Source organism: Dermacentor variabilis, chromosome 6 (genome assembly GCF_050947875.1).
Source record: "Dermacentor variabilis isolate Ectoservices chromosome 6, ASM5094787v1, whole genome shotgun sequence".
In the NCBI taxonomy this organism is placed as follows: Eukaryota; Metazoa; Arthropoda; class Arachnida; order Ixodida; family Ixodidae; genus Dermacentor; species Dermacentor variabilis.
In genome coordinates, this window is record NC_134573.1 from 176,455,996 (window position 1) to 176,468,239 (window position 12,244).

At 47.8% G+C, this 12,244-nt stretch overlaps 1 protein-coding gene across 1 annotated transcript; it reads left to right on the top strand.

Moving 5' to 3' along the window:
• The first annotated feature begins 427 nt into the window (after nt 1-427).
• On the top strand, nt 428-9,693 carry LOC142585850 (uncharacterized). Its single transcript, XM_075696906.1, has 4 exons — nt 428-465; nt 4,249-6,623; nt 7,373-7,437; nt 7,909-9,693. Exons 2-4 carry the CDS (start codon nt 4,266-4,268, stop codon nt 8,003-8,005), a joined length of 2,520 nt encoding a protein of 839 aa, XP_075553021.1. The 5' UTR covers nt 428-465; nt 4,249-4,265; the 3' UTR covers nt 8,006-9,693.
• Nucleotides 9,694-12,244: the final 2,551 nt, after the last annotated feature.

The window sequence follows — 12,244 nt, forward strand, 5'->3', positions numbered from 1 at the left end:
CTCTGCATCGTGTCTGCCTATAGCGCCGTGAAGTAAAAGAACACAAATTGCTGGAGAGTCGCCGCAGCGTGTAATGTGTTTGCCAAGTCTATAAGTAGCACTGCAGGGAAACTTGTCCTGCGCATCGTCCATTCTCAGTGTCAATAGCTGAGATTCTTAGAAGCTTACGTCAATGGCCTGGACCGTAATCCCTTCCTCCAGTATCTGGCAGCGCAAGCAACGGAGTATTTCTGGCACGGTCAAGTCTTAGTGCACGAACCACAACACTAGACCGTTGAAGCAAATTCTTGGCTTTTCGGATAGAACGCTTACCTAAGCCGCGCGTGCAAGCAGAGATAAGTCTGCGGCTAAAATCCAGCGGCGTGCTCCACGCGCACGCAGCACCGATATAAAAGCGGCCGCCTTCTCGCCTGGAGCGTTGCAATCGGCGCTCTTCGTTGCGGCGACACCTTCTCGTGGAGAATTGTAAGTGCTGCCTCTCGGGCTGCTTTGACCATCACGTTGCTTAACGAAATATTATGGCAAGTTACTCAAAGCTATAGAGTCTTCTAAAGCGTAAAAGCTCATTGTGCTAACGCCATTTTAGGGTGCTTCTATACGCAAGAGGACCAGAAGCAGACACACAGAACTACCTGTGTCTTCGCCATCATCGTCATAAGCCTATTATGTCCACTGCAAAACAAAAGACACTTTCGGTGATCTAAAATTACGCCTGTCTTGCGCCAGCTGACGCCATCTTATGCCTACAAATTTCTTAATTTCATCGCGCCACCTAGTTATCTGCCATCCTCGATTGCGCTTATACATTTTCCTTGGCACCCATTTTGTTATTCTAACGGGCCATCGATTATCCGCCATACGCATTACATGGCCTGCCCAACTTCGTTTCTTCCTCACTCTCTCAACTAGAATATCCGCTACCCCCGTCAGTATGCCCATCATTTTTCGTTCCAGCGCTCGTTGCGCCGTCTCTACAGCCTCTCTAGATTCTTTGTTAGGAATGTTTAAGCGCAGTGATAGATGGGAACAAACAAGTAACGCGCACAAGCGCTAGCTACACAGTGTGTGCCCACTTGTCTGCGGCTGTCACTGCGCTTAAACAATCCTAAGTATATGTCTTGCCGACAAGGACGGACTTCAACGCTCCTAGAGTTCCTTGTTAGCCTCCAAGTTCCTGCTGCATGTGTTAGTACCGGTAGAGCGCAATGATTTCAAATAGCAGTAAGCTACCACTCGTGACTTGGTACTGTGAAGCGCTCCAGCCCATTTTTATTTTTCTGCTGATTTCCTTCTTATTTGAGCCTTACTTTATTACTGTGACTTTGCGCGTTGTACTACGACGTGTGCGTTAAGCCGCGAGGACGCGTTCTTTCGCGATTAACTACTGTCAATGCGACTTCATCTAAGCACCGCGAAACAACCCTTCATTGCAGTGGCGTAGCCAAGGGGTGGAACAGCGAAACCGTGCCTCCCACCCCACCCCCGAAATTTGTGCGGCCTGCTCAGCCTCCATACCTCCCTCGCCCCGGCCAACGTGTGCCCTCTCCCTGCACCCCCCCCCCCCTAAGAAAAGTACAGTCAGGCTATGCCACTGTTTGATTGTCATCACAGGAAAAAAACCGCGTTTAAGCGAAAGTAGCACCAAGCTATTTACAATGGAACCCATGCCCACGGGCTTATCAGAAAGAAAGCTTCGCAGTTGAATAAAAAAGTCAAGGGGCACTTATAGTTATCCCTACGTGGATGCATACGAAAACGCTGCGAGCACCGCGCGATGCTTAGACATTATGCCACAACGCAAGGTCGTGGGCTCGACTCCCACCCAAGGTAGAGGGTTAGACTCCCACCAAAGGTCGTGGATTCGAGTGTCTCAGTTAAATGTACATTATTTCACTGTTCCTTAATTAATTTCGCCTTAATTAACATAAAAGATCACGGGTTCAAGTACCGTAATTAACTTTATTTTAATTAACTTTGCCTTAATTAGCACCAAAGGTCGTGGGTTTGACTCCCACGAAAGGTTGAGGGTTTCGTAGCCTTTTTGTACCATCGTGCGGCCACGCCGTCAACGCCGGATTTTCCACCTCATGAGCCATTTAATGATTTCGCATTAAAAGCAAAAATTCGTCCTGGATCGAATTCGGTATGAACGGCCTTGTGGGGCGCGGTCGCTATGCCATGCTAGAGCGACCGCTGTATTTTTATTTTTTTTCTAAGTGCCAAGCTTTTTTTCCGAGAATCCCGGGAGAGTTTTCTACGCTTTCTCCAACTTGCGGAACTGATCTGCCACAGCCTTCACTGTAATCCTGTTCGTTGTAGCCCTGCCACTGGCGCCATTTAAAACCACCGCCTCGTATAGTCTCCAATCGCGAAGGAAGTGTGTTTGCGGTCCAGTGTATGCATGCTTCGCACACATGTTTAGCCTTAGCGCACGCATCAGTCGCTTGTGAGGGACGCACAGCGCGGTGATCGCTGGTCTTAACAGCATGCACCATTCGGCTGCTTGGCTCATATTGCAGAAAAGCTATGAATAAATGTGCAAAAAGAATACTAGGCAGCAACTTAGCACCACTAGTATGCGAGAGCATACTTAGAATGTTATGATTGTGACGGTCTCGACAGCTGCGCGCACCCTTGCACAGTTCTCATTCATCGAAGTGACGTTTCTTTACCTCGTATCTCTCGCGATTTCGTGCACACTGGTACGCGCTCGCCTACGCTCAACACACTTCGAGTTTTATAGGCTTGATATCTACAAAGGTGTGTGTGAAGTCCGCCTATATTGCACTTATAAAGAAACACGTACCCGGTGATGGGATCGAACCTCTGAACTTCCAAGCACAGCAGCCCGATTCCCTCAAGACTGGGCCACGATCGCACGCATGCTTCTAAACATCTGGCGCGTGTGTCACAAGCCAGTTTCTCGCATCATTCGATCCCTCGTTACAGCTAGCGCTTTGAGACGCTGTGCTACGATTGTCCCACCTTCGGGACCGGCCCACAATATTAATGAGATGGATATCTTCAAAGGGGATAGCAATATACGCCACCCACCGTGGTGGCGTAGTGACTATGGCGTTGCGCTGCTATGAGCCCAGGGGTGCGGGATCAAATCCCGGCCACCGCAGCCGCATTTCGTGGCTTTGGCACGCAAAACCCCGGTATTTATGATTTCTAACTGATTCCGTCTTTGCAGTAACATACGTCGCCATGCGACCGCCCGGCTTTCCTTCTTGCATGTTTCCTTCCATACGCATGTAAACACGTCTCACAGAGAAGCACTATTTAAGCAACGTTAAACAAAGTAAACTCGTCAATTGTTGCTGATCACAACTAGTACTTCCAAAGTACACACACAAAGAAGTGGCAGTTTCGCCTGCAGGGCGAAGCATTGACAGTGACTGCGAGTTATTAGAATATTAGATGAAGACTCGTAGCACTACAAATTGCATTTAACATGCGCTACTAACAAAAACCGTGCGCTGTCGATCACGCGCGCAATGACGCACATAAACAGAATTCTACGATGCCCGCGAGCACTCGCAGCCATAACGCTAGCGTGATACAGAGTTCACTAACTGTTTGGGCATGTTGGTAGAACATGAATGCAGCTTTTTGCCCACAAGACGGGGACAGAGAAGAGGCTACGACACGCGCGCGCTGACTTGCAACACCGTTTTGAACACACATGTGACAAAATCTGTGACACATCACTGCGCGCCGCACGCAGAAAATTCATATCTCTACGCAAGAAGGATAGCTCTTTGCTGGAAAGGGCGATAGACGGTTTAGACACGCAGGTGTCACCACACCTGTCAATCAATACCGCTTCGATGGTCTCCCGGGTTAAATGATTACGACTTTTGCCGACAATTGTGCAAGCACTATATACCGGTTTGCACGTGACCGTTGTTGTGGTGTTTGCCTGATTACGCATGCGATTTCTACAGTGTGCATCCAAAAAACCCCATCTCATTTCTATCATATTGTAGCGATGTGTAGCTCCTGTGTCTTAGCGTCTGCTCTGTCCTCGTCTTGTGCGCAAAAAGCTGCATTCGTGATACAGAGCGCCGACAGAGGGGAGAGCGCGTAGGCTTGTCCCTCTCTGTCGGCGTATATAGCACAATATTTGCACGTTTTCTTGACCACTGCCCCTCGTTGTGTTTCTAGCCTGCGCCTCTTTTTTGCGTTCTTCTTACATTATTGCAGAAGACACGACATTTATCTAAGCAAATGTGGTCGTTGCAGACGGGCTCTCACTCTGAATGCTGACGCCGGTGTGGTTCATCCTTGTGGCGATCGCCATTCCTTGTCAGGCGTACCTGGACGACCGGGTGCTCCTTGACCAGCACTGGACCGGATTCAGTCCCACGGTCGGCGCCGCGAGGAGGGAGGAGTCCAAGACACCCATACAGGATCGCCGACACGCATCCGCGCGACAAAGTGTCAACGAACCCGACAAACGTTCTGCGGGCTTTCACCTGCATAGTGCCGAGACGGGGCCACTGATGGTACGAGATATGCGGTCTACCACAGTGCGTAACGCAGAGACTTCCCTCCGATTTCGCAGCGACAACCTGAGAAAGCCTGAAGTTGCGGAGCGAAGCATCCGCCACGTTCTGTCCGATCTCAAAAGGATCAGCAGACGAGAAAGGCTTAATGACGCAAGTGTACGTGAAGGCCGCACCGACAGAGATGACTCCAGAACGTTATGTTTACCTAAGCAAGAACGCGAAATCGGGGATAGGACAATCCACAGCACGAACGGAAAAGTCTCGCACAAGACGGACGACAAGCAGCGGAGAACCACTGCGGAGGCACCAACGTGGGTGAAGGGAGATTCGAGGAGAAGGGTCAGGTCTGCCCATCGTGATCTTGTTCTTTCAGACAGCCGACTGGCACCCAGTCGCAGGATCCACTGCGACGCTGGCGCGTCAGCCATTCGTCAGAGGAGTTCTGTGGAGCGTATCGAACATCGGAAGCCGATTGATCGGCGGGCGCCGAGCGTAGAACGGCTCTCAGGACTCACTGAAACAAGGGCTCAAGGCCGCGAGCTAGACACAAGGCGTGAGGCGCGTCATAAGCAAGATGAAAAGAACCACGCGTCAAGAATTGTCGCAGAGCGTCCAGCCTCAAGACGCCAAACACACGGCAAAATTAACCGCAACCACCACATTCATGACGCCATGTACCAAAGCCGCCTGGTCGTGGACCAACGTAACAATCTGCACGGCCTAGCGAAAAAAAATTCTTTCCGATCGAAAGCGCTGTCTTCCAGAAACTTAGCTACAGGGCGTCATCGAATGACTGAGAGGAGACGCAGCACGATGCTACCATTACAAGCCAGCACAGAGAGGGATAGGACAGACGATGACCCTCACAACGAAGGGATGTCAAGTGAATTATCTGGGCTTCCAAAACATGAGGTAATGCCGCCTAGAATGATATCGACCGTACGAACACAGAATCATAGAGTAGACGGAGACGTGACCCGGAACGTGCGACATACTGGACGTACTGAAACAAGGACGAGCGAACTTCGTTCTTCTTTCCGCGACAGCAGAAATCGCGAAGTAAGACGTAGTCGCGTCAGCAAACGCTACGCCGTTGGTGCTACGGACGAGCGCAGACCAGCTCGCTTTTTAGTCGAACGTGCACTGCCAAACATGCAAGAGAAACGCCAAGAAAGGCACGACAACTATTTACCTCTTCTCGAAAGGGTGCGGCCTTCAAACGGGAAGGAAATTATGCTGGAAATACGGCACGACCGTAGTTTTAGGCCACACGACAGCGAACGTACCAGTTACATCCTGGACAAAAGCTTCGCGGGCCCAGTACAGCACAAGAGTGCGCGAAGCGTCAGTGCAGTGCGCAGACAGATGGGTGTCGATCACGAAAGGTTTGACTGGACGAACACAAGAGAGGCATCAATCCAAGTCTACCGCGCCAGATGCGAAATCTGTAATGACAACGTAGCTTCGTCTCGCAGTGTTGAACATGGCCGCCGGATACCTACGCCTGTGGACTCTTCGGCAAGAATTACAAAACGAAGCGCCAACGAGGTTGTTCTTGGGAAAAGCATCATTGGAGAAGGCAGGCCAAATGCGCGTGAGAGTGTCGCACAACATTTGCAGTATGTGGAGCGTGTCGTGAGGCACCGAGAACTTCGCCACGACAGCAGCGACGAGCAAATGCGCTTTGTCGATTCTCGAGAAAGAATTGTAGCAGGCACCAGACGGACCGATGGTGAAACCCGGTTAGCTTTCGCGAAAATGCAAAATGCTAGACAGGTTCGCGAATACTTCGGTTACAAGGCATCCCGAAGGTCTACAGACGAGCACAGCCGTCTAAAGACTAACCGTAATGACGTCATGCTCGGCACAACGAGATCGATACGGGCCAATAGGGAAGCAGGTGATAATAGCGGTCAGCGTTCAGAAGATGCGCGGTCATCTCGCATCAGAACGGACCGATACATTTTCGAAAGAAGGCAAAGTGACAAGGGGGACATCGAGGGCACTGTGTCCAACGTTCGCCGTGACATGCCCACCACACTTCTTAAGACAGCGCCACATTCATCAAGAAGGTTCCAGAACGTTCGTCTAGCAGACTTTAGTGTACAGGTAATTTCTCCATTGCATTTTTTTTCAGGCTAGAAGGTGGCTAAGCTAGCCTAGTAAAATTATGAACCTTTGGAACTCGGTTATTGAAAAAACTGAAACGTGCGTGTGTGCACTGTAAGCATTAGATTGGATACCATCTAGTCCGATGAATCAGCGTCTTCCTGTCACTGAGTGCAGCCTAGAATCGCAGATTCGATTTTCGTGATCATTCCGATAGGGTCGTAATGCCAGCTGCACATTGAAGCCTAGGTAGACGAAATTAATCTTCGCGCCTCATAGCCCAGGTGTAAATTTAGGACGTCACACTCCAGAAAAAAAATTTAGACTTTGGATGTGTTAAAAACAAAACAAAATCAAAGAGCTATACTAGCAAGTTCGGGTATAAGGGACGTGTCAAAACAAGTGGTCTGAAACGATAGGTTGGCTTAATTTCTAAATGTTTGCACATGTATCCTAAAGTGAATAATTAAAATGAGTGAATCTTTTTAATTACTAACATGAACATTGCGATCGTCGTGCAAGTAATGCCCCCTTTTTCAAGTTTTCAACATGGTGAATAATATATTATATATATTCGAAAAGTATACGATATTCGATTCGATTTGCTTCTGGCACAATTCGATTCGTATTCGATTCGATCTCAAAAATAACTGTTATTCGCACACCCCTAGCCACAATAATACAATAATATTGAAACGGGCAGATATATAAGGTTATATAAGATACAAGAAATTGTGTTTCTGTTTCAGGATGAACTAAACTACCCTGAAAATCACCAGGAGAGCACGCTGTATTGGGATGAACTTGCGTCGAGGTAAGCGATGGCACATTACTACGTACTGCAACCATGGCTTTTAAACCTAGTCGAAATACACATTGCAGGCTGTCAGAAGGATCTGAACAATAACATCTTCAGTGATGCGGTGGGAAGGGACTTATAGCTTAAAGATGCTCTCTTCTTTATTGTTGTTCTTACGCGTAAAAGCGACACGGAGGCTCGGTCATTGCATGAAGAAATTTAGGCATAAGGAAACAAATGCTGTTACCCTGAAAATGGCAATCACTTCGCGCCAATACCTTCTCACGCAGCGTTAGTTCACGGTTGCCTTTGTGTGTGCATGCAGCGATCAGCTTTTACCTCAATAAAAGCCTCCGATCCGAGGTTCTACGTTCTCTGGGGACGACTGTCATGACATAAAGGGCCAGGCAACACGAATGGGTATAAATGACGGCGCGGGTTCGTCATGCAGCGCATCGCCTGAGTCGCTGTGCATGCGCGCGCCAGCTATTTCAGGTCAGACGGCAGCCTGCTCGAGACGGTCCTGACTGTCGGCGTGGTTGCCCTGATGACCATGTCGCCAAAACGGAAGCTCGTGGACTGATCACAGCTGGAAAGCAAACATACGTAGTGCGCTCCTCGCCGAACCATTGGGACCCCTCCTGCCGCACTCCCTGCTTTTTCCAGACTTTACAACACAGATGATTTCTTTTATAGTGATTCGGTCGGCAATGCTATGTACAGCTTGAATGTATGCCGTATATAAAAAAAAAGAAGAATGCATATTAATTTCCGCGACCTGTGGCGGCGCTCCTACAGCGGCCATCTCGAACAAGCAGTCAGTTCAACCCCCAGGTTGCTCCTCTGTTCCATTAAGTGGTCTGTGTAGGGTTCCTGTATATCTCCCACAGTATTATGCCCTAGCGATGTAGGAACACTATATGAAAATAAGCACGTAGAAGGCGCTTACTTCACGTTTAAATGCGCGCCCTTCTAACCCTTTTCCATGACCCCCCTCACCCCCCCCCCCCGCTACCATATCGCCATGTGTGAGGATCACCCTTTCACGTCGAGGAAGGGCGTTCCTCCATGCCCTCACATGTAATTGTTTATACGCAAATTCAACCGCTTACCCCTAAACATCCGCATTACTTGGTGCCCGAAAGCTATATAACTAAAGATCTAATGCCCAAACAATCCCGCTGCTTTTTCCTATGCCGAATGCCCATGCGAAATAGTCAAGACGACTGCACTTTCCTCAGACCACATGGGCTTCCCAAGTAAATTACGTGGCTAAGGTGTGCTTGACTAGGTTCTTTTTATATCACTGCATGATGGCATTGAGATGCTTGCCCCTTATCAACATGCCTGGTTCAGGGACCACAACGTGATTATTATACTCTACCATATCTGTTCGTTTCTAAACAAAAAAGGAACTTTGATGTGCTGCCTAGCTTATGCAGCCCGATTTTTTTAAAAATCGCTTTAACAAACGGACCAACCATCTTATTAACAGTATATCGCTGATCAGGTCTTTAATTAGTGATCTTAAAGAATATATTTGCGTAGGTTACTACAGGCCTGTCATTTTCCAAGGCCGTTCCATTAGAAAACTTTTCATACGCGATTGCCGGTCAACATGTCCGCCGCTAAAATTTCAGGCCCACCATACGTACATCGTTTTGTAAAACCGCACGTTACGTCCCTGGGGCGGTGGCTTGACGTAGGCGGATGATGATGCAACCGTCAATTAACTCGAGCAAGGGCATTACGGATACGAATTTTGACAACGGATATTCCGATGCACAATTGCGTAACAACAAATTTTTAATGACGATGACCTTGGAAAGCGGAATGCTTTTAATGCACAATATAAATATATGTCCTAAAATTTATCTACATTACAGTCTCTGTTAAAGTGAACGCCAATTTATTGCGGAATCATTGTCAACCCTTAAATAATTCTGCGTGGAGATAGTTTTTTTTATTATTATAATTATTTGCTCGAATAGAAAAATGCGTGAAAATGTATGGATGCGTTTTACCAAATATTTACCAAAAATTGATCACACAAGGCATATCGCCATACTGAAGAGAATAGAGAATATGCGGCTAGTCTTAATTGAGATGCAGGTGCTCCATAAAATACAAGTGACCAAAAATGGTTTCTCGTCCGAGTCACATGGCATTGCCGACCGCTTACAACTGCAATTTTGTACGCCTGCTGTTATATGTTCTCTACAAATGCTTGACCTCAGAAAGTTGAAATAAATATACGGTTGCATTGCATAATCCGTCTAATCACTTAACCACACACAAATTTACATCTCTCTTCGTCACCATATGGTTCTCAGCACACGTTGCTGGGCGTCGACAACTCCAATTTCGCAAGGTGAGTGACCCGACGAGTTCGATACCCAGCCATAGCGGCCCGATTTCGATAGAGGCTAAGTACCGAAAACTTTCGTGTAATTAGATCTAGGTGCACTGTGGAGAACCCCAGATTGTACAAATTCATCCGGAGCCCCCCACTACGGCGTCCCCAAGTTCCGGAACGTTAAACATAATAATTGAGGGTGAGTTCATTAGCCCCTTTATCTTTTACTTTTAGCAGCAAGTATTGTTTTCACTGCTTCATGAAGCCTCTTGTGCGTGAGGCATGCCTTCGAGATGCGTGCTCATCTGATGTTTTGCTTAGGATAGCAAGTTACACGTACGTAGTGTTATTGGACCCGTGGCATCTTGTCTGAATGTTTAAGGCGACAACTTTTCTTTTTTTTGTCTGCGTGTGAGACTCTTTCCTCCGCTGTGGTGTTACATGCCAGTTTCTTGCCGTCTATGTGTGTCATTCGGCACGTAACCTTGACACGTGCCTGGGAGCGAAAAACAGGTTAAGGTCGATGATTGCTTTTCGAAACCGGTTCCCCCAACACTGCAGCTTATGTAACCGTAACGTTTACCGGGAAACGCTGGCTGCGAACGCTATGCACGAAGGCGAGCTTTCTGGTAGAAACGCGGCCTCTTGGGTGGGTCGATCTCCGGTTATTGTTTCGCACTTTTAATATTTCAGTCTGCGAAGAGCTAACATGAAGGACATGTGCTGTAGGTGTTTTTTTTTTTTACATTACGTTTGTTTGTGGGCTGCCGTTCTCAAAATTACGAGGAAAAACTTTGTAAAGAATGAAAGACAAGGTACGAGCAACTTTGGTGGTAGAGAAGCGGTTGGGTATGCGTGGTTCGGAATTTGGTTCGACATTCTTTTTGCCGAGCCCACGTCCAACGCGGGACGCCGGGTTTTCTGCGACACGGGCTCATTGACGCTACCGCGTTAGAACTAAGCGCGCATAGCCGAAAATTAAGACAGAACGGGACGCGTTCGTCGCTGAAATTCGCTGCGCGTCTCTCGAATTACTGTGGCGTTGTGGCGCGTTGCCACGTTAAGAGGTCGAGAACGTTGTGCGTTGTGTTTCGACAGGTTGTAATGCTGCATAAAAAATTTACTTTTACTGCAAGGTCCGCCATGGCGGCTGAGGGACGCGTTCGTCACAGAAATCTGCAAAGTGTCTACTGTAATGCGTCATTTTTACTCACTGGTTCTTGAAAGCTTCGCGTGCAGCGTACACCAATCACAGTGCGCGGGATCTGCGTAATTTTGGTTACATTATATGTCCAATCCCGCAAAGAATAAACGTGAAAAAAAAACTCAAAGGTATACAGCGAAATTTTGGAGGTCATAGCTGTCATTTTATGAGTACATGCATGCTAGATCGTGCCCAGTTTTCAGGGTTTCAGTCAATATGCCTCGAGCAGCTAATGTGCAGAGATCATAGTATTGTGAAAATAAACAAAGAAAACGGACCGCAGAAATCAAATGGACACACTAGCAGCCTTCCCGAAGTATATCTCCCGACACCGAAAACAGCGTTTGATGATGACGGCACAAATTACAGCGCAGCTGTATATGGCTAGGGTTCCGTGTATTTTTGTTCTCCGTGAACAAAAACTATCATCATCAATGGCTCATACTCCGGTAAGCATGCAAACAATGTAATCGTTCATAGCCCCGTAAGGCAGAAGCCACAAGCACTCAACAACAGGAAGCGAACAGTGCTTACATTCTTTGGAATTGTGCATACAGCATACAGAACAGCATGTCCAAAGCTATCATCATCAATGGCTCATACCCCCGTAAGCAAGCAAAAAAATACAATGGCTCGTACCCCCAGAAGCTACAAGCACTCAGCAAAGTGCATCGAACAGTGCATACATTCTTTTTCTTTTGAAAACATATATACACTTGACAGGAAAGGGGAAGCGAGGAACTGCCACCGGAAGGGGCACAATGCCTACCTACTCTCCAGAATGGAGGGGACAGAAACTTAGAAAATTGCGCATACAACATGGAGAACAGCATACGTTTCAATAAAGAACAAGCTAAATAAAGCATCCGAAACCATGATTGATGATAGGGCAGTCGTAATAGCAATGCGAAGCACGTAGCGCTCTCCGAAAACATTTCCCAGTAAAGATCACTGTTGCGCAAGCTGCCACGTTTACGCCAGCTTTCGACATGGGGTGGGATGTCCCTAGCCTTTCGTATATAAAATAGCCAGCCTAGCAACTGATTTCAATGTTGTTGCAGCACCGCTATGGGCCGCCGCCCATAGCGGTGCTGCAACGACGTTGAAATCAGTTGCTAGGCTGGCTATGCTGTAAAAATTACGATTACTCCCATTCCTACCATTACTCTGACGTTGCACTACTACCACTACTCTAAAGCCATAAAGCATTGCACACAACCCTCAGCAGTTGTGGGGGGAGGGGGGGGGGTTCAACAGCTTCT

Bases quoted from the DNA above. Each gene is read 5' to 3' on its own strand.
- LOC142585850 (XM_075696906.1), top strand. From the start codon at position 4,266: ATGCTGACGCCGGTGTGGTTCATCCTTGTGGCGATCGCCATTCCTTGT. The intron at 6,624-7,372 runs GTAATTTCTCCA...TTTCTGTTTCAG, and splicing joins TAGCAGACTTTAGTGTACAG to GATGAACTAAACTACCCTGA. The intron at 7,438-7,908 runs GTAAGCGATGGC...TGCGCGCGCCAG, and splicing joins TGGGATGAACTTGCGTCGAG to CTATTTCAGGTCAGACGGCA.